A 22677-nucleotide genomic window follows, 5' to 3' on the forward strand; every position below is an offset into this window, starting at 1 on the left:
ACTCCCGTAGCCGGCAGCGGGCCTTCCTCGTCGGGGCGATCAGGCTCCTGCATCGTGGGGGGGGGGGGGGGGGGGGGGATCGCAGCCCCCCCCTGCGCCGGGCGATCCACTCCGGGTCGGGGCTTGTCGATCCTCTTGCGGCTTGGAGCTCCCGACCGGTCTCAACCCGAGACTGCGAGCTCCTTGATGTTAATGTCCGCAGGCTGCATTGGAGCGTCGATCCCAGGCAAGGGATCACGCGCTCAGATGTTAAGTCCACAGCCTCGCAGGGGCTCAAAGTCAGTCCCAGGCAAGGCCTCCAGCTCCACGATGTTAGGCCGCAGAGTAAGCAGAGATACGATCCGGAAAGTAATCGGATCTGCAGAAAGATAAGAGATTGAAAAAATGTTTCCCCCAACCCCACCACCCCACATAAAAGAAACCAGAGAACATTTACACAAACTTTTAAAACTTACCAAAAATAACAAAAAGAGTTCGAAAAGGACAGACAGACTGTAGGCGAGGCAGCCATCGTGCGGCGCCCCCTGGTGGCATTTAAGAAACAGTTAGACAGGTACATTGATAGGACAGGTTTGGAGGGATATGGCCCAAATGCAGGCAGGTGGGACTAGCGTAGCTGGGACATGATGGCCGGTGTGGGCAAGTTGGGCCGAAGGGCCTGTTTCCACACTGTATCACTCTATGACTCGATGACTCTATGTCTGATGTGACTGAGGCATGTGGGCAGACCACTCTATTTCACTGTCATGAATCCTCTCTGAAAAGCTTTGATTAAGAATAAGCATGGTGGGTCATAAGTGATAGGAGCAGAATTAGGCTATTCAGCCCATCGTCTTCTCCGCCATTCAATCATGGCTGATCTATCTTTCCCTCCTAACCCCATTCTCCTGCCTTCTCCCCACAACCCCTGACACCCATACTAATCAAGAATCTATCTATCTCTGCTTTAAAAATATCCATTGACTTGGCCCCCACGGCCTTCTGCGGAAATGAATTCCACAGATTCACCACCCTCGACTAAAGAAATCTCTTTGCATCTTCCTGAAGGAACATCCTTGAATTCTGAGGCTATGACCTCTAGTCCTAGACTCTCCCACTAGTGGAAACATCCTCTCCACATGGGGATACCAATAAGAGGACAAACTGGGCAGGATAACCTCTTGGAGGGGGGAGGAGGTGGAGGATGAAAAGGGAGAGGAAGAGGTGCATGGAGAGAAGAGCACTCAGCAAAAGTCTCTGTCAGCGAGATGAGATCTGTGATCCAAGATCCATATCCCTCCATTCCCTGTATATCCATGTCCATATCTAAAAGCCTCTTAACCACCACCATCTTATCGGCCTACACCAGCAGCCTTGGCAGTGTGTTCAAGACAACCACCATATGTAAAATATGGTATTTTACATCATACATTACGTGTAAAAAATGTGTACACTCTTTACACATAAAGTGTAAAATAATGTGCCACTCAGCTCCTTTAAACATTGCCTCTCTTACCTCTAAGCTATGCCCTCTGGTCTGTGTCTTGGCACTAAACAATGTGTGAGATTATATGCTTCAGTAAACATCATCACAGAAATAAGAACTGAACAATCTGGAAATAGAAGGTCAAACGGTATCTGTGGAGAGAAAAACGTATTTAACAATTAAGGTCAATGATCTTTCATCAGTTTTCAAACATCTGCAGTTTTATGCTCCCCAATAACTCCACTGAAATTTGCCATCTGCTGCCATTTACAGCTTAGCTGCAAACTCAGAGCTTCGTACAATAACTGTGAGAGAACCCATGACTATCTCTTCAGTCAGCCACATCTTCTATTTACCATCCAGTGTTTCGCAGTGCCCTTTATTCAATGAGACCCTCTATCTGAAGGAAAGTTCAGAGGAGTTCACTTTTCATGGAGTCCTGACAATGGAATGTTGGCCTTCGTAACAAGAGGAGTTGAGTATAGGAGCAAAGAGGTCCTTCTACAGTTGTACCGGGCCCTGGTGAGACCGCACCTCGAGTACTGTGTGCAGTTTTGGTCTCCAAATTTGAGGAAGGATATTCTTGCTATGGAGGGCGTGCAGCGTAGGTTCACTAGATTAATTCCCGGAATGGCGGGACTGTCGTATGTTGAAAGGCTGGAGCGATTGGGCTTGTATACACTGGAATTTAGAAGGATGAGGGGGGATCTTATTGAAACATATAAGATAATTAGGGGATTGGACACATTAGAGGCAGATAACATGTTCCCAATGTTGGGGGAGTCCAGAACAAGGGGCCACAGTTTAAGAATAAGGGGTAGGCCATTTAGAACGGAGATGAGGAAGAACTTTTTCAGTCAGAGGGTGGTGAAGTTGTGGAATTCTCTGCCTCAGAAGGCAGTGGAGGCCAGTTCGTTGGATGCTTTCAAGAGAGAGCTGGATAGAGCTCTTAAGGATAGCGGAGTGAGGGGATATGGGGAGAAGGCAGGAACGGGGTACTGATTGAGAGTGATCAGCCATGATCGCATTGAATGGCGGTGTTGGCTCGAAGGGCTGAATGGCCTACTCCTGCACCTATTGTCTATTGTCTATTGTCTATTTCACCCTTTTTGCCAAAGAGCAGCCAGTTTCATGGCATTGCACATTTTACTTTAGTAACTTGACTTCAGAGATACAGGTCCTTGAGCCCAACGAGTCCATGCCCACTAGCGATCACCCCACGTAACACTAGTGCAATCCTACACACTAGGGATATTTTACAATTTACATAAGCCAATTAACCTACAGACTTGTACGTCTTTGGAGTGTGGGGGGAATCTGGAGCACCTGGAAAAAACCCACGTGGTCACAGGGAGAATGTACAAATTCCATACAGACAGCCAGGATTGAACCTAAGTCTCTGGTGCTGTAAGGCAGCAGCACTACTGCTGTGCCACTGTGCAGCCCTGCACTTGATCACCGTGCAGACTGTGTACGCAGCACTTTACCTGGACTGGCGTCAACCCAATATCCAGCAAATGTGCCACCTCGGGCAGAAGATGTCCTGAAAATCACAATGCCTTCATTCTACAGCAGTCCAAATGTCATTTGCATCTGAGCTATCAAGACAATGCAAATGTTGGCTATTACCTACTGGTGGATGATAACATAAAACATAGAATAGTCAAACACAGGAACACGCCCTTCAGTCCACAATGTCTGTGCCAAACATGATGCCGAGATTATGGAATTTCATGTGCTTGCACATGATCCACATCCATTCCCTGCATATCCATGTGCCTCTCTTAAACACCACTATCATGTCTGCCGCACACCACCACACGCCGCCTGCAGCCCGCCACCCTCTGTGCATACTACTTTAAACATTACCCCTCTTGCCTTCTAGTTTTTTACATTTTCACCCTGAGAAAAAGGATCTGATGCTCTACTCTATCAGGGCACTAACTCCTCAAAGAGCAGACCATAAATGTCAATGGAACAATGCTTAGATTAGCTCATATTTTCTTATGGCAATGAAAGAGATTATTCAGTCCATTGAATCTATTCTAGACCTCATGATGCTCCCATCAGTTCCATGTCCTTGCTTATTTCAATGGAATGGGAGTGCAGGGAATGGAAGGATGTGGATCATGTGCAGACAGATGAGATCATTTTAACTTGGCATTATGTTCAGCACAAACCTTGTGGGCTGAAGAAGTTCCTGTGCAGTACTGTTCTGTGTTCTGTGTTATGAGTTTCCACATTGGTTGCCTTTGCCTGCCCCTGGTGCTCCTAGATTCTGCATCCCTGTAAACATGGTGCCATGGTATGCAGAATCCCATCGTGGGATGCCACTGACTTCCAGTGGAGGAAACAGCAGATGGTATTGGAGGATAATCACAAGCAGAACTGAGGCTGGAAGGCCTGGGTTAGCATGGATGGGAGCCATACCAAGGGCACTGATGAAGTAAGGATGCCAGAACTAAAGCAGTTTAACAGATTAGTTTATTGTCACGTGTACTGAGGTACAATGAAAAGCTTTTGTTGCATGCTATTCAGTCAGCAGAAACACAATACATGATTACATTCGAGCCATTTACAGTGTATAGATACATGATAAGGGAACAACGTTTAGTGCAAGGTAAAGCCAGCAACATCCAATCAAGGATAGTCCGAGGGTTACCAGAGGCAGATAGTATTTCAACAAGGGTGAGAATTTTGACTGAATTGCTGCTTAAGGGAGGGTCAATTTAGATAAAACAAACATTGCAGATTAAACAAACATTACAGACAAAGTTCCTTGGAGTGAGTTAGGAAATGAGCAAGCTAGGGCAGGAAAAGGGGCTGTAACAATGAAAGGCAGTGAATTGATTTATAAATCAACTTTATAAGTTATTTGTGGGGCAGTGAACTTTCAAAAAGATTCCCATCACTCAATGTGAAACAAATCATTTTATTAGCAATTAAAAGGATTGCCATTTTTCTTTTTTTTGAAGAAATTACCTATGTTCATGGAGAAAGATGTTGACCCATAGATTAATTAATGCCAACATCCAAGAGGCTAAGATATAGACAAATTAGAAAGTAGTGATCAATAGATACCAAAATAGATTTTCATAAAGCTGCAGATTTTGAGAGAAAGGGAAAAGAGGAGTTCGCTGTTTGTAGAAATAGAATGGAATGTGCCTGATTATAACATTACAAAAGGTCTGCTGCTCCCTAGTGGTGCCAACATAAGAAATGGAAAACTGTCTTAAACAGGTGTTCATGCAACTTTTGCAATAAACACAAAAGATTATAGAATATTTATTTTTATCAAAAAATAAGTATATAAACAAACTTTAAAGCTTCCAGTAACTTCTCCAAGCTTCAAAGTCCTTACCTCACCAAAATGTGTACTTTATTTCAAACTGCCTGTTACGTTTCCCTCGACATATTGAAAACCATGATCAAATCACTGTGTAACATGCTAAATTTCAGGAGATATATCAGTTTTGAGAAATTTCATCTTGCAACATAACTTTTGCCCTTCAAGTATAATTTTGATAAAGACACTCCGCATTTTCTCCAAGCCCAATGTATCATTCAGAACAGCCTGCAAGCATTTGCATTAATTGTACAGCAACACATTACTACACCCTTGCACACCCTCTAAATATAAAGATCTTTGCAATTATTTCGTACGTGTTTCCATGACATTATAATCATCTCTACATGCGAATAACCAACCTTTCTTGGATCTCCTCTGTTACTAACATCTCACTGTTTTAGAAAATATAATTCTGTATTTTTCTTTTTTGATTCAAATTAGATGACTTTATATCTACCTTCACTGAAAACTGTTTCCCACCAGTTTCTCTATTCTATTAATGTTTCTTTATTATTTTATGCATCCATCTAGATTCCCTAGCTACCTATTATCTATTTCATTACTAAACTTGGATACCTAGGTTTCTACCAGTCATTGGGAGTGTACAAATACATTGGTCTTGGTCCTTTTAAAAATCATATTCTCCCTTAACTCCATTCCTTAACAACCTCAGATAAGAATCATCTGGACCTGGACAAATGGGGTGGAGTTAGAGTGCCATTATTTGTTACATTCTTGCTGTATATTCATTACATTTGTTACATACTCATATTACCATTATTTTCTTTGTAATTGTTATTGTCCCTATGTTAATCTTTAAAAGTTTCTATCCCTGACTGACTGAGACCGAACTTACTGGGAAATATTGATGTGTGTGTGCCCAACTACTGGCGTTTCTTGGTAAAAATATCATCACAATCACAGATGACCCAAACATATTGCCCACTCTTCGGCAACTAAACTAAGTTCAGGAGAGAGTAGGGGCAGTATAATTTGTACAGATTTTCCAAACAACCTGTAGTTGTTCAATGAAGACACAAAGAGGCTGCGGATGCTGGAATCTTGAGTGAAAAGCTGACTGCTGGAGGAACTCAATCGGTTAGGCAGCATCAAATGAAGGGTAATGGACAGACGACAACAGTGTGAAAAGGGTCCTGACCCAAAACATCATTCATTTCCATCCACAGATGCTGTCTGATCTGCTGAGTTCCTCCAGCTGTTTTTCATTTGCAGTCATTGTCCAACATATATACTACTTGGGGAGATACAACTAGATCTGGGTGTCCTCGTGCATCAGTCACTGAAAGGAAGCATGCAGGTACAGCAGGCAGTGAAGAAAGCCAATGGAATGTTGGCCTTCATAACAAGAGGAGTTGAGTATAGGACCAAAGAGGTCCTTCTGCAGTTGTACAGGGCCCCAGTGAGACCGCACCTGGAGTACAGTGTGCAGTTTTGGTCTCCAAATTTGAGGAAGGATATTCTTGCTATTGAGGGCGTGCAGCGTAGGTTTACTAGGTTAATTCCCGGAATGGCGGGACTGTCATATGTTGAAAGACTGGAGCGACGAGGCTTGTATACACTGGAATTTAGAAGGATGAGAGGGGATCTTATCGAAACATATAAGATTATTAGGGGGTTGGACACGTTCCCAATGTTGGGGGAGTCCAGAACCAGGGGCCACAGTATAAGAATAAGGGGTAGGCCATTTAGAACAGAGATGAGGAAAAACTTTTTAAGTCAGAGTTGTAAATCTGTGGCATTCTCTGCCTCAGAAGGCAGTGGAGGCTAATTCTCTGAATGCATTCAAGAGAGAGCTAGAGAGAGCTCTTAAGGATAGCGGAGTCAGGGGGTATGGGGAGAAGACAGGAACGGGGTACTGATTGAGAATGATCAGCCATGATCACATTGAATGGTGGTGCTGGCTCGAAGGGCCAAATGGCCTACTCCTGCACCTATTGTCTATTGTCTATTGTCTACTTATTTTTGTTTGGCTTGCCATCTTAATTCTGGCATTCATATAGTTTCCAAATGTAGAGAAAAGTTTGTTTGTTTTTATAAATTTGATTATGACCTTTTTCATTGATTTGAGGACACATGATTAATGTAATTGGCAAAAAAAAACAAAAGCAGCATGAAGAAAGAAATTAGTAATCAGCAAGTATTTATTATGTGGACTGTGCAGATTGCAGCTTTCAAATTAGGCGGCAGAGTAGCACAGCGGTAGAGTTGCTGCCTCACAGCGCTAGAGACCCGGGTTCAATCCTGACCTCGGTGCTATCTGTGAGGAGTTTGCACGTTCCAGGAACTCCGGTTTCCTGCCACATTCAAAAATGTGCAGGCTTGTAGGTTAATTGGCTTTTGTAAAGTGCCCCAAGTGTGTAGGATTGCGAGAGTGGGATAACATAGAACTAGTGTATGAGGATCGATGGTCGGCATAGACTCGATGGGCCGAATGGTCTGTTTCCATGCTGTATCTCAAAACTAAAACTAACCTGCACAATGTTATAGGGAATTGGTCACCACCATCTGTGTTATCAAAAAAAATAGCTATCTTGGAGAAAGCTTGTGGTATACATGTCAAAGCGTACAGGCAAACTATTTCTTTCAATAGGGTCTGCGCACATTTCAGCAGGTGCACCCTACTATATGAACTGGACTTTGCTGGCAGCATTTTGCACTTCACTGTTATTAATGTGAAATCAGTAGTGTGAAAAATGGCAAGCCTCAAGTCTCAATTTTAAAATGACAAAAGTCAGTTCTAACTAAAATAATGAATGACTGCTAGTGAATAATGTAGCTTTTGAAGGTACCAAAAGCATTGCAGCGGAGAGTTCAAATCCTTCATTACTTCTTTTGGACTGGGATTAAATTCCATTTTTTCCTTGAGCTCTGCTGACCGCAGCTAATAAAGCATATTATGGTTCCACAGTAAAGTGAAACCCGTGCCAATACCAATATTAATACCAATACCAGTGTTGATGACAGTCTGGCTGGCTGACTGGCTGATTACTGCGAAAAGCTGCAGTATGGCATCACTACAGTGCGACTGTAGAGGGTGCAATAAGTGGAATCGTGCTTGTACTTCAAAGTAGGAATAGGAAATAACAAAACTATATTACGTTCATAGACAATTGCCTCTCTTCCTCTGCTCTCACACAAACATTTATACATTATGAGCATTATACTCAGATCTTCAGTTCTGTGAGCCATGGTAACTAATAATGAAATTGCTGGACTGGTTTTGGGGAACCTTGACTCTTGGTCTGTTTATATCCATCTAAATTTAAATTCAAGTCGTTAATAACTTGGGAGTAAAAATCCAATATCAATAACCATAAAAGTATTGGATAATGTAAACACTTTTACGGTCATGAACAATCTTCAGTGAAGAAAATGTTTACTCGTTCCCCAGTCTGACATAAATGTGACAGCAGACCCATAACGATATGATTGACTTTTAATTGGAATATAAAATGGCAATAAACTGCATCATGACTTCCTGATTCTTATACTCAATGCCCTGACCAATGAAGGCAATTATACCATATGCCTTCTTTACTATTCCATCCACTTGTGTTGCCATTCTCAGGGAGATATGGACTTGGACCACAATATCCCTCTGCATATCAATGCTGTGAAGAGTCACACCATTAATTGTATATTTCCCCCTTACATTTGACCTCCCAAAGCAAAACACCTCACCTTTGATTAAACTTTGTCAATCACCCCCCCCCCCCCTCCCCCCCCCCCCCTCCACCCCCCCCCCAGTTCTGTAACTTATCTGTATCCCGCTGTATACTTTGACAGCCTTCGCAACAAACCACAAACAATCTTGGTGTCATCTGCAAATTTACTAGCCAACCTATCTAAATTCATGTCTGAGTCATTTATATCTGTAACAAACAACAGAGGTCCCAGCACATATCCCTCCATTGGTCACAGACCTAAATATTGTCCTTCCACCACAACCCACTGTCTTCTATCAGTAAGTCATTTTCAAATGTTTTCTGTTGCATGTTGTCTGCATGGATTGGAGTAAGGCTTTATCAAATGCCTCACTAAAATCCATGTAGACAACATCCACTACCCTACCCTCATCACTCACCTTTGTCATATACTCAAAAAATGCGATCACGTTAGTAAGACACAACCTGCAATGTACAAAGCTATGCTGAAGGGCCTGTTTCCATGCTGCATCTCGAAACTAAACTAAACTAAGACGGTCCTTAATTAAACCAATCTTTTCCAAATGGGAATAAATCATTAACCAAAGAATCTCTCTAAAAGCTTCTCTGTCACTGACATAAGGCTCAATGCCCTATAATTGTTTGGATCCACTCTACTTCCCTTCTTAAACAAAGGAACAATATCTGCAACAGTCTTTGTCAAGGCTCCTGCAATCTCCGCTCATGTCCCAAGCAAACCAATCTCTCTTCCATTGACTCCATCTACACTTCACGGTGCCTCGGCAGGGACACCAGTCACTCCCTCTTCTCCCCTCTCCCATCAGGCTAGAGGTACAGAAGTTTGAAAAAGCATACATCCAGATTCAGGGACAGTTTCTTCCCACCTGCGCTCAGGCACCACCTGCACTGTCCTCTCACTAGCTAGAGTGCGGTCCTGACCTTCCATCTATCTCACTGGAGATCTTTGAACTATCATTAATCGGAATTTATCTTGCACTATATGTAGTAACCTTTTTTCCTTTATCTGTACACTTTGAATGGCTTGATTGTAATCATGTATAGTCCTTTCTTTGACTAGATAGAATGCAGCAAAAACTTCTCATTGTATCTCGGTACACATGACAATAATAAGCTAAACTAAGCTGATAATGGCTGATTTATTTTTCCCTCCCAACCCCATTCACTTGCCTTCTCCCCATAACCCCTGACACCCATACTAATCGAGAATCTGCCCATCTATGCCTTAAAAATATTCATTGACGGCCTCCACGGCCTTCTGTGGCAACAAATTCCACAGATTCACCAACCTCCAACTAAAGCAATTCCTCCTCATCTTTCTAAAGGTACGTCTTTTATTCTGAGGCTGTGCTCTCTGGTCCTAGACTCTCCCACTAGTGGTAACTTTCTTTCCACCACTTGCCACTGCATCCATCACTCTGTGACGAATAATCAATGGCATTTTTGGAGAGACAGAAAAACATTGTGAACTTCTCACTCGGCTTCACACTTCTACACCTTTGGCCTTGCTCTGCTTCAAGGTTAAAGGGCACTAATTCTGTCCTTCACCTGTGATTCATTCCAACTTTCACCTGATCTTGCAGCCTATTGTTGCTCTTCATTTTGGCAATATCCTGATCGTCTTCAAGATGACAATCTCACTCTGATATGTCATTAGCCACAAAATACCTCCCTCACACTCTCCAAATAGTGTCAATTACCGCCTTCATGTGTCAATACCCAATCACCCAATTGACTGCCAAACAGCTTTTTTCAAACGTCATCTTTCATAAGATCACAAGATCATAAGTGATAGGAGTGGAATTTAGCCATTCGACCCATCAAGCTGGGATTTAAAGTATTGAGGATGTCTTAAATAGTTTGTTCTTCGATCAGTTTGTATGCACTCATTTTGCAGAGAAACATTGCAGAGAAACACTTCATTCTCATGTTCATAAGTTCTCGGAGCAGAATTAGGCCATTCGGCCCATCCAATCTACTCCACCATTCAATCATGGCTGATCTAGCTCTCCCTCCTAACATTCTCCTGCCTTCTCTCCATAACCTCTGACACCCGTTCTAATCAAGAATCTATCTATCTCTGCCTTAAAAATATCCAATGACGGCCTCCACAGCCTTCTGTGGCAAAGAATTCCACAGATTCACCACCCTCTGACTAAAGAGATTTCTCCTCATCTCCTTCCTAAAAGAATGTCCTTTAATTCTGAGGCTATGACCTCCAGTCCTAGACTCTCCCACTAGTGGAACCATCCTCTCCACATCCACTATATACAAGCCTTTCACTTCTTTGTGCTCCCATTACCTCTTTCATGGACTCCTTGTGCCTGGGACATTAATTGTTCATTCTTAGAGAATGCAACATAAACTAGAAATCCACCCTCATGTCTGATGAGTCCTGACCATGGGAGGTTAATTAAAGTTTGGCAAGATCAACACCTTAACGGACTGCGAGGACATTTTAACTGTGTAATGGTATAAAACGAGTCACTTTATGACTGTTTTATGGAGTTAGCTAAAAATAAAATTTAATAGAGACCTAAAATAGATTGTGTTCCCATTACCCCTGCTTTATATGGTTGAGCATTGGCTGTGTGTGTTTATATACACATGCATGGTATGTGTGTATATCGGGTTTATTGTTGTACCCTTGTCAAAACTAAACTATACTTCTAGTTACAACCAATTGAAATGACATTGCATAAGTTGCACTAGTTAGAAGAACATGGCACTCAGAGATGTATGAATATCTTGGTAAGATGTTACATGTTGGGTTGCACAGTGGCACTGCTTATAGAGCTACTGCCTCACAGCGCCAGGGACCCGGGTATGATCCTGAACCAGGCTGCTGTCTATGTGGAGTTTGCACATTCTCCCTGTGACAGTGTGGGTTTTCTCTGAGTGCTCCAGTTTCCTCCCAAATGCCTCTGCAAATTGCCCTAATGCGTCGGCAGTGGATGAGAAAATGGGATAACATAGAAATAGTGTGAACAGGTGATCGATGGTGACCCAATACGCCAAAGGGCCTGTTTCTATGCTGTATCTCCAAATTAAATTAAACTAAAAATATGCAACACATTAAAAAAGCTTGACATGCAGTTCATTACAGCCCTTGACACCACTTTAAAATATTACACATTAGCCAGGCACATGGAGTGGTACAAATCTCCCCAAGTTGAGCTCGTGTTTATCTGCATGCTCTATTGAGAATTACACAAAGGAGCCCAATGCACTGATGCAGAGAAAGATATTTTGTTTTCCTCTTTTTAAAAAAAAACTGCTTTGCAAAATATTGTTCATATAACAGTGCCAAATAATTAAAAAACAGTAATTTAATCAAATATAAACAAAAGACAACTTGAGACTTATAATTAACTGTGCCACTTTTCTCCTTAGACATCCTCTAATTAAATATGTTGCATAACTTTTAAACATAATGAATAGGAAGAAACAATGACATGGATTCAAATGGCAACAAGTACATTTGTACCTATGCATATTGGATTGTAGCAATACTCAGTAAATAGACTAAGAAAATCTTCAAAATCTTAGAACTCGTTGTTTCCTCTCTGAAATCCACCCTGAAACCAGTTGATGGGATGAAGGATTGAAGGGGATGTTCATTACAGATGAAAGCTATAAAAAAAACTTTAAGACTTCAATAAACTTGTAGAAAGGTGTATAAAGTACAACTTAGATATAGACAAGGTAGGACAAAGAATAGAAAGATCACATTGTTGAATAGGTTGGGTAAAGGAATAAAGGGATCTTGGAATATATATAAACCAAACACCACCGATGGCGCCATTATTTACTAAGGACATTTAAACAAATGAAAAGCAAACCAAGCACTAGGGGTTGTTTCTGGAGGGACTGAATTGAAAAGTAAACAATGTTTGTCAAACTTGCAACAAATCTTAGTTAGACCACACTTGTAGTATTGCATACACATCAGGTCGTTGTGTTAGATATTAAGATATAAAGTCACTGGAAAGAAAGCAGAGAAGATTTACAAGAATGATGCCAAACTGCAAAGATGTATACAATTGCAAGGATGAATAAACCAGGTCTTTCTATGACCCTATTCTCGACAGCGAGAAAAAAACCTAAAGGATGACCTAATATTGCCTAATAGATTTGAGTTTAGGAGCAAAGAGGTCTACTGCAGCTATACAGGGCCCTGGTGAGACCGCACCTGGAGTATTGTGTGCAATTTTGGTCTCCTAATTTGAGGAAGGATATTCTTGCTATGGAGGGCGTGCAGCGTAGGTTCACCAGGTTAATTCTCGGGATGGCAGGACTGACGTATGATGAAAGAATGGATCGACTGGGCTTGTGTTCGCTGGAATTTGGAAGGATGAGTGGGGATCTTATAGAAACATATAAAATTCTTAGAGGGTTGGACAGGGTAGGTGCAGGAAAAATGTTCCCAATGTTGGGGGAGTCCAGAACCAGTCGGCGATCGAGGCCGCTGCAACGGGCCAATCGAGCCTCCCGCGATCAGGGCGGTCGAAGCTCCTGCAGCTGGAGTTCCCAAAGTCGGTCCCTTACAATGGGACCGTCAGCTCCACAATGTTGGGTCGCAATGCGGACGGAGATACGATCGGAAAAAGTCACATCTCCGTCGGGGGGAGAGATTTTAAAAAAGTTTCCCCCACCCCCCCACATAATACAAAAACTAAAGATCAACTAAAACATACAAATAAAATGGATTAAAAACAACGCAAAAGAAAGGGACAAGACATGTTGCTGGCGAGGTTGCCTCTCACGGCGCCAAACCTCTTTGAAGCCAAAGCAATCATGGCTTTTATCTGTGGGAGTTGAGGTGTCTAGTTTAGTTTTGTTTAGAAATACTGTGCCGACCAGCAATCCCCACATACTAACACTATCCTACACACACTAGGGACAATATACATGTATATCAGGCCAATTAACCTACAAACTACATTTTGGAATGTGGGGGGAAATCGAAGATCTCGGAGAAAACACATGCAGTCATGGGCAGAACGTACAAACTCCGTACAGACAGCACCCGTAGTCGTAATCTAACCCGGGTCTTCAGCGCTGCAAGCGCTGTAAGACAGCAACTCTACAGCTGCGCCACCATGCCACCCGTCTCTATTGTCTGACTGCCATTTTTTCCCACGAGCTTTTCAATTAAAGCCAAAGACACAAATTGCTGAAGTAACTCAGTGGGTCAGGCAGCATCTTTGGAGAACATGGATAGGTGACGTTTTGGGTCAGGACACTTAAAGCTAACATGGATGCAGATTCCTACCATGTCAATCATGGGTGGATTCAAAGCTAAACTGAAAGGGATTGTGCAAACCCAATGAATAATCAAATAATGCATCAAATTAATTTCCTAATCTGTGTCATATTTTTTAAGTGAGAGTAGGTTTACATACACAAATCTATTCACATCATCAGTAAAACATTTAACAAATGTTTATCAGATGTTGTATCTCCGGACTTCAGCAAAGCATTCAACAAGGTTCCACGTGGTAGACTGCTCTGGAAGGTTAGATCGCATGGGATCCAAGGAGAGATACAAAGGGTGATGGTGGAAGGTTGCTTCTCAGACTGGAAGCCTGTGACTAGTATCTTAGAGTTTGATACTGGACCCATTACTGTTTGTCATCTATATCGATGATTTGGACGAGAATGCACATGGCAAGATTAGCAAATCTACAGATTAGACAAAAGTGGGTGGTATTGCAGACAGTGAAAATGCTTGTCAGAAATTGTAGTAGTATCTTGATCGATTAGCCAGGTGGACTTAGGAATGGTTGATGTAATTTAACACAGAGAAATGTGAGGATTTGCATTTTGGAAAGTCTAACGTTGGCAGGACCCACACAGTGAATGATAGGGCTTTGGTGCGTGTTGTAGAGCAGAGGAATCTCGGCATGCAGGTACATAGTTCCTTGAAGGTGGTGTCACAGCTGGTTAGGGTGGTCAAAAAGGATTTTGGCACATTGGCTTTCATCAGTCAGGGTATTGAGTACAGAAGTGGGGAGGTCATATTACAGTTATATAAGACATTGGTGAAGCCGCATTTAGAGTATTATGTTTAGTTCAGGGCACCATGTTATAGGAAAGATGTTGTCAAGTTGGAAAGAGTACAGAGAAAATTTACAACGATTTTGCCAGGACTCAAGGTTCTGAGCTAAAGGGAGAGATTGAACAGGCAGGAAGGGTTCCTTGGAGAACAGGAGGATAAGGGATGATCTTATTGAGGTGTATAAAATCATGAGAGGAATGGATCGGGTAGACACACAGAGTCTCTTAGAGTAGGGGAATTGAGAATGAGAGGACATAGGTTTAAGGTGAAGAGGAAAAGATTTAATAGGAATCTAAGGGGTAACTTTTTCACAACAAGGGTGGTGGGTGTATGGAACGAGCAGCCAGAGAAGATAGTTGAGGCAGGGACTATTGCAATGTTTAAGAAACAATTAGACAGGTACATGGATAGAACAGGTTTAGAGGGATATGGGCCAAACGCAGGCAGGTGGGATTAGTGCAGATGGGACATGTTGGTCGGAGTGGGCAAGTTGGGCTGAAGGGCCGGTTTCCACACTCTATGACTCTAAATAGAATTGGTCACATGAGTAAAAATTCCAGTTTCTCCCATTGGGTTTCATCATTACATTTCATCAAAGGAGAGATTTCCTCCTTTAATGCTTCCACCGTATGCACATATATGAAAACTGTGCACTCCAAACCATTGCTCAATTGTGGTCCAGGAGGACAGAAGCAGTAAATCTCTTTTTTAAATTCCTACTATCTTTTATAAAGCTATTCAAACTTCTGATATGAAGAGCACAAAAGAAATTAAACAATTATTTTGTAACATTTGAAACAGCAAAAATCTGAGTGCTAAAGCTGGTATTTTTGTGGTCAACTGACCTCAATATTATAGTGAACCCATCTAACTATTACCTCTGAGTCCAGCTCATCTTTTCTCCTATTGCAGCCTTCCAGGTGTCATGTATATTTTGGGTCTTGGCTGTGACCTGGGGTGGTACTAAGAGAAATAAAAGATAGACAGAAAAAGCTGGAGTAACTCGGCGGGACAGGTAGCATCTCTGGAGAGAAGGAATGGGTGACAGTTCGGGTTGAGACCCTTCTTCGAACTAGTCAGGGGATAAGGGAAACGAGAGATATAGACGATGATGTAGAGAGATAAAGAACAAAGAATGAAAAATATGCAAAAAAGTAACGATGATAAAGGGAACAGGCCATTGTTAGCTGTATGTTGGGTGAAAACGAGAAGCTGGTGCGATTTGGGTGGGGGAGGGATGGTCTGAAGAAGGATCTCGACCCGAAACATCACACATTCCTTCTTTCCAGAGATGCTGCCTGTCCCACTGAGTTACTCCAGCTTTTTCTGTCTATCCTCAGTTTAAACCAGCATCTGCAGTTCCTTCCCACACAAGAGAAATAAAAGGTTCCATTTTTTGACAATAGTACAAGGCAGAAATACTTTGATTGCCAAAATGTGCCAGTAATTGGCAGCATTTCAGGTACCTCAGCAACAGTCGATGTTCATAATATTTACACCGAGAATTGCTTTTATGAAATAATTAACTAGTGCAAATGAATATGGTAACTCATGGATGCATCAGTGATCACCATGGATATGATTCCAATGGGCAATTCAGCTAGGCATGTGAAAATTCGTAACATTTACCATATAACATTGTGCCCCAGAAGAAGATCTTTTGGTATTAACTGTAGAGCTATAGCATGTAAGCTTTCACTTCAAGGGCATACGTTTTCACCCCTCTTTTAAATTAGTTAGTTTAGTTTATTGTCACGTGTGCTGAGGTACAGTGAAAAGCTTTTGTTGTGTGCTAACCAGTCAGCTGAAAGACAATACACGATTACAATTGAGCAATTCACAGTGTATAGACACATGATGAAGGGAATAACGTGAATAACGTTTAGTGCAAGATAAAGTCTAGTAAAGCCCAATCAAAGATAGTCCAAGGGTCCCCAATAAGGTAGATGGTAGCTCAGGACCACTCTCCGGCTGTTGGTTCAGTTGCCTAATAACAGCTGGGATGAAACTAAATTACAACATCCAAATTTATGGAGCTTATACATTGAATAATCGAAGCCGTAGTAACCTATTCCAGAAATTCGTGCAATTTTTTTGGAACTAGCTACAAATTTGAGGAAATTATGCTTTCCTCATTTGTTATTCCCACTTGGTCTCTCTTGGTTTCTCAGGGACAAGTAATTCAGGCTTTTTAAATGCTTAATGTAAGTTGCATGCGATGAAAGATGTTGCTCACATCACGTCTTTGTAGTCTGTAATGAATAGGGTCATTAAGCTGGCTCTGTGAAGTTCATTCAACAAAGTCATTAGTCCAGCAGTGTGGGACACTACAGAAATGAGAAATCCTTCCCCATGGGGCTGTATAAAGTATTTATTTTTCAGGTGCTTTCTATGGAGAAATAATGACATTTTCATTGGAGGTGCATGTAATTTTAATCTTGATGACTGCTGGGGACAGTTTGGGCTCATTTTCTTCATAAAGAAATTGCGTGATCTTTTTCGCTGCTGTCTCAAGTGAGCCTAAAGTCAGCATACAACGTATCCTGACTCATTCACGCTGTACGTTCCGTTTCTGCACAATGTCACTGCTTCAGGCAACAACCAGATGGTCTGGGGTCTCAGTCCCAGGGATGCCATTCGCTTAGATTTGCCTGGAAATACAGAAATTTTATTATTTGCTTCTTGACCAGACTGTTAGTTTCAGAAGCAGTAAGTCACAAGCTGTTGCCTTTTTCGCAAGAGGAAAGTGCAGGAGAAAAAGACAAGCAAGCTGGTATGTTTCTTTCCTGTATTTCACACCCATTCGTGGTCATGCAACCCAATCAATGCAAGAGTTCAAATTTGCATGTTTGCCATAGAACTAAACAAATTCAAATCCTTCTGCTATGTTGAGAATTTCAAAAGAAAAGTTGATCCAAAATTGTATTTGTAACTCGTTCAGTTTCTCCAGCACTCAATTTTTTACTTTACACCAAGAGGTAAAATAAACATTGAAGGGCACAAAGTATTGAAATAGCTCAGCGGGTCAGGCAGCATCTCTGGAGTAGCAAGGATGGGTGATATTTCAGGTCGGGATCTGCCTTCAAGTCTGAAGAAGGGTCCCGACATGAAACATCACTGATTCATGTTACTCCAGAGATCAGACTACTCCAAGTCTTAAGAAGGGTCCCGACCTGAACTGCCATGTTCATCCATGTTACTCCAGAGATGCTGGCTGACCCGCTGAGTAGTAACTCTTTGTTACACTTTGTGTCCTTTTGTGTAAACCAACATCTGCAGTTCCTTGTTTCTAAAATATATATTGTTTTAGTTTATTGTACCAGTATGAGGAAAACATTGCTTGCTTTCTTGGCAAAGAATGGAGTGAGATGGAAAGTTTGTGACCATGCCCATTAGCACCCCCACAGCTGGATTCCTAAGTAAAACCGTCAGGGCAAAAACCATTTATTTCTGCCAGAGACTCGTGGATGTCCTATTTAGTTCGTCAGCAATGTTTTTACCTTTTAATGCCAGCCACTGTTAGAACTCAAGTTCCAAGTGCATAGGATCAAACAGTTGTTTAATTTTCCACCTGTTAAAAAAAGACACCGATGTCTGCTAACTCTGTTGTATTCATAAAGAATAAATAGGGGCAGATTGTGGCAATGAATTATAGGTTGGTAGGAAACCCAAGGGAGTTTAATGACACATATTAAACAGTGACTTTGATGACTGCAGGTTTATACAGTGATCAAGTCGTATTGTACTCTTTTCACTTTAATATTCTGTCATTACTTTTATTGGTTTATGGCTTTTTTAATGATTTTACCTTTATTAGTGATTTTACCTTTATTAGTGAATTATCATTTTCAAGTTTTGCAGTTTAAGTTTGTTGTTTATGTTACTGCTGCTATTATGATCACCAGGCTTCACTGGTTAGGGTTTTCATGTGCAACGGAAAACTCTTATAAAGAAACAAGTTGTCATTTCATTGTGTGAGATAAAATCAGTTGTCTCACGCATCATTCCCCATCTGAGAAAGAGAATTGCTAACCTGACCTTCTCCACAAATGAATATTGACTTCTCTAACTTCAAGTAACTCTTGCATTTCCTCACTCTCTGATCCTCCCCTACTCTAGTCCTCTTGCTAATTTCACCGTTTCTATTCCATTATTACCTTGTCTCCAGCCAACAATGGACCATTCTGGGCTCCACATTTCCTAAGTCAAAAGGCTCTGCTTTGTTATGTACCTTCCCGACCTCCAGTGTCCCCGTCCCGGACTCTCAGTCTGATGAAGGGTCTCGACCCAAACGTCACCTATTCCTTTTCTCCAGAGATGCTGCCTGACCCGCTGAGTTACTCCAGCATTTTGTGGCTATCCACTCTATGAGTAGCTGCAAAGAGGGATGGGATGCCAGTTCTGTAACATCCTTAACCATGGAATTTTCCCTTCTGTTTCTGTTGTTGAGGTTCAGTGGTAGTCCAGTCTATTTGGCCCATTACCTCTTATTCTGAGCCAAACCTGTGGTCCATGTCACATGTAGACAAGGCACAGTCACAACCTTTTAAGTTTCCTCCAAACCTCTGCTAAGAAAACTCTAGTCTTAACCTGTATGATTGAGCATTTAACATGCCTTCTAGACTCAGCCTTGATCATTCAAGGCACAGGCCACTTGTTTCCAAAATGCATTAATTAATGGGTCAGTTGTGATTCTGCAGCCAAGAAAGACGCAGATGGGAAATGGCATCGTAACTGTGGTCACTGAGAATATTCTTCGCAGGTGCTCTTGCCAGAATTCTATTAAGAATGAAGATGAGCGGAAGAGATATAAATATCTGAGCACAAAGGGGAAGGGAAGGTTTATGGTAGCTCCACAAGGCCCCAGGAGTTTGAACGAAATGATGCCCATCTGTAAGCTCAGCAGGATTTGACTCAAAATATTGCTTACATATCTATAAATCAAAACTATCGTGAATACACAGAAGTGCTTCATCTCATAACAAATTTGAAAATTATTCTGTACAAATTAGCATAATGACTTGGTTGGAGAAAAAAGAAAAATGCTAAGCACATGCAGTTTTTTAAGTGTAGCTTAAGCTTTAGTAGCATGAACTTTGTTAGACTACATTATATGTCTGATTATGATTTTGAACATTTATTCTAAGCATTACATTGTTAAATTATTTAAACACGTTATATTACTTAAATTATCAGCTTGTTTACAAAACATTTTGTCACTTACATACCATTTCTTACTTGCTCCTATCATGAACAATAGGCTGTGTGTTAGTAAGGTGTTTTTATGATTGTGTATTCTTATTAAATGAAAAAGTAAGCAAAGAAGAAGGCCTTTTCTGTGAGCTAATTGCATTGCAGTTTAAAGTTAGCTTAGCAAAGAAAGTCCTAGTATCATCCCATTTCCACAGTGTTTTACATTATTCAGCTCAGCATACTTGAGAAATGACTAGTGATAAGAACTCATTAACTTTTAGGAAGAACCATTGTTTCTATCAATGCAAAGTTTATAGAGGCAACTTAGTGTATTAGTGTTGCTTTTGTTGCACTTGCACAGATTTGCAGCAACACATTTTGAGGTGTTTCTCCACAAAATTAGCATTACATTTCTGTGATGCCACTGCTGGCAATTGCCCAGTGTAGGCCAGGCAATTCCCCCACAGTGAGAAGAAGACAAATTTAAATGGTGGGACGAAAAAGTAAATTCATTGATCTGGGGTAGATCTCCTTCTCAGAAGTATCCCCTTACCTTATTTTACTAGAACGCAAGGAGAAGGAATGGTACTTGCCTCTGGCACATTAACAACTAACAGCTGAGCGGGACGTAAATGGAGCCCTCGAGGCCCCTGTACCTATAGTCTGCCAAAGAACGGAGGTGACAGGGATTAGGGCTGCAAATAGCTTCTAGGTCAATATATGAATAGCACTGATGTGAAGTAAGCCATGGTGCTGTTTGTCAGATATATTTTGTTCATTTGCAATGATAGGCCAATTTGTGGACTCCTTAAAGGGCTAAGAGTAATGTGTTTGTACCATCTAAAATCTAGCACAGTGTTGCACAACATAAATTAGCCCACAGGCTGGAATGTGGCCTGTTGGATCATTACATTCGGCCCTCAATGCACTTTTTAATTATTCCAAAGGGTCAGCTCATGAGTGGTCTCCAGAGGCCAGGCAGGACGTTTCATCCGGCCCGCGATGTGCTCTTTTGTTATTCACTAGAGCCGGCTCACCAGTCCTCCCAATCGCTCAGACGGGAGATGAAAACTCCAACCAGATGTGGCACACAGTAAGCTCCGTCTGCACGCACGGTGAGTGTCCACCATTAGAATACCCTTCAAAGTGCGGTTGTCCTGGGCCATTTGAGGCTTTTACTGCCACTGAACGCATCCTACACTCGGCCGCAGCGGCTGATCAAGAAACAATTGCAATTCCAAAGGTCGAGGAAGTTGGGCACCATTACACCTGACATATCTAGAGTAAAAAATATATCAGTTGTCATTATAGTGTGAAGAATAGAAACAAATGGGCTCCCAGTTGATACAATTAATCTAAGATGTGCTACCACACTGTCAATACAATCACATAATGAAAAAGAATTACGTAACTAAATTGACCAAACCTTTTGTGAATTGATGCCCAGCACCTGGCTAAACATTACATGGTTTAAAAATATTTCAAACAAATACAGATTTTGACGTAGTCTCCCTAATCATCTCAGAACATCCAAACAAGTAAGCTATCTTTACTGTGTATTTGTTTTACCAAAACATTATTCGTTTTTAATTTTAACTGAAATGAATTGTAAATTTAGCCCAAAATATAAGAGAAAAGAATGCTGTATATCCTTCAGTTGAAAATGCCTTTGATAGACCACAATGATTTGAACAGAGGTCTCTCTAATAATTTTTTTAAAAACAAGCCCAGAAATTCAATAAGATATAGTAGTTTTTTCAGTGTAATGCAACTCAAAATCATGTTTTTTTTCTCGGGAATGTAACAGGATGATGATCCTATCCAATTGTTCTCATGTAACTCGATAAATTTGAACAAGCATTTCTTTGATGAAGGGTATGCTATCATTCCCAATACAGTGCTCCTATGGAATATTCAGGGGTGGCACAGCTAGTAGAGCCGCTGCCTCATAGCGCCAGAGACCCAGGTTCGATGCCGACCTTGGGCACTGTCTGTGTGGGGTTTGCATGTTCTCCCTGTGACTCTGTGGGCTTTCTCCGGGTGCTCCGGTTTCCCCTCACATCCCAAAGACTTGTGGGTTTGTAGGTTAATTGGTATCTGTAAATTGCCCCTGGTGTGTAGGGAGTGGATGCGAAAGTGGAAGAACATAGAACAAACATACAGTAGAACTAGTGTAAACGGTTAATCGATGGTTGGCGTGGACTCGGTGGGCCAATGGCCTGTTTCCATGCTGTATCTTTCAATTTCAATTGAAATTTCAGGGAACTTGGACCACAGGGTTCTGGGAGTGAACATTCTTGCTCACTCCCAGAACACAAGATCCTCCCTGCATTAAGCTGAACTGGAGCACTGTCAGGTGAGTCCTATGGTTAATTTTAATCGTTTGAGTCCTAAACACCACAAAACTCCACCACCCCAACGTCACTGCCGACCGTCTGATTTCATGATGCTCATAATCCATTGACTACCTAACCCTGTGATCTCATTTGGTTCACAAACGGAGACTCAACCTCCACAACCACTACACCCGGCGGCAGCGTGATGGCCCAGCGGTAGAGTTGTTGTCCTGCAGCGCCAGAGACCTGGGTTCGATCCTGACTACAGCTGCTTGTCTGTACGGAGTTTGAACTTTCTCCCCGTGACCTGCGTGCTCACTCGTGGGGTTTTTTTCCAGGATCTCCATTTTCCTCCCACACTCCAAAGACGTACAGATGTGTAGGGTAATTGGCTTGGTGTAATTGTAAATTGTCCCTAATGTGTGTAGGATAGTGTAAGTGCGCGAGGATCGCTGGGCAGCGCGGACAGTGTTTCTGCGCTGTATCTCTAAACTAAACCAAAATAAACCTGCATTCCCTGAACCAGATTTTGATCATTGGTGCCATTCTTTTCAGTAAGGCGAAGACTG

General features: G+C 41.8%; 1 protein-coding gene across 7 annotated transcripts in view; it reads left to right on the forward strand.

Moving 5' to 3' along the window:
* The window catches only part of celf4 (CUGBP, Elav-like family member 4), a 1071661-nt gene that overhangs the window by 980173 nt on the left and 68811 nt on the right, over positions 1-22677 (forward strand). For 3 of the 7 annotated variants that reach the window (XM_078429907.1, XM_078429991.1, XM_078430080.1), the window contains exon 9: positions 20720-20887. The exons of the other annotated variants lie outside the window; for them this stretch is intronic. In XM_078429907.1, the coding sequence (XP_078286033.1) occupies positions 20720-20887 (168 nt within the window). The remainder of the gene's footprint in view (positions 1-20719; positions 20888-22677) is intronic. 7 annotated transcript variants of the gene reach the window in all.

Source organism: Rhinoraja longicauda, chromosome 1 (assembly GCF_053455715.1).
Source record: "Rhinoraja longicauda isolate Sanriku21f chromosome 1, sRhiLon1.1, whole genome shotgun sequence".
NCBI classification, from domain to species: domain Eukaryota; kingdom Metazoa; phylum Chordata; class Chondrichthyes; order Rajiformes; family Arhynchobatidae; genus Rhinoraja; species Rhinoraja longicauda.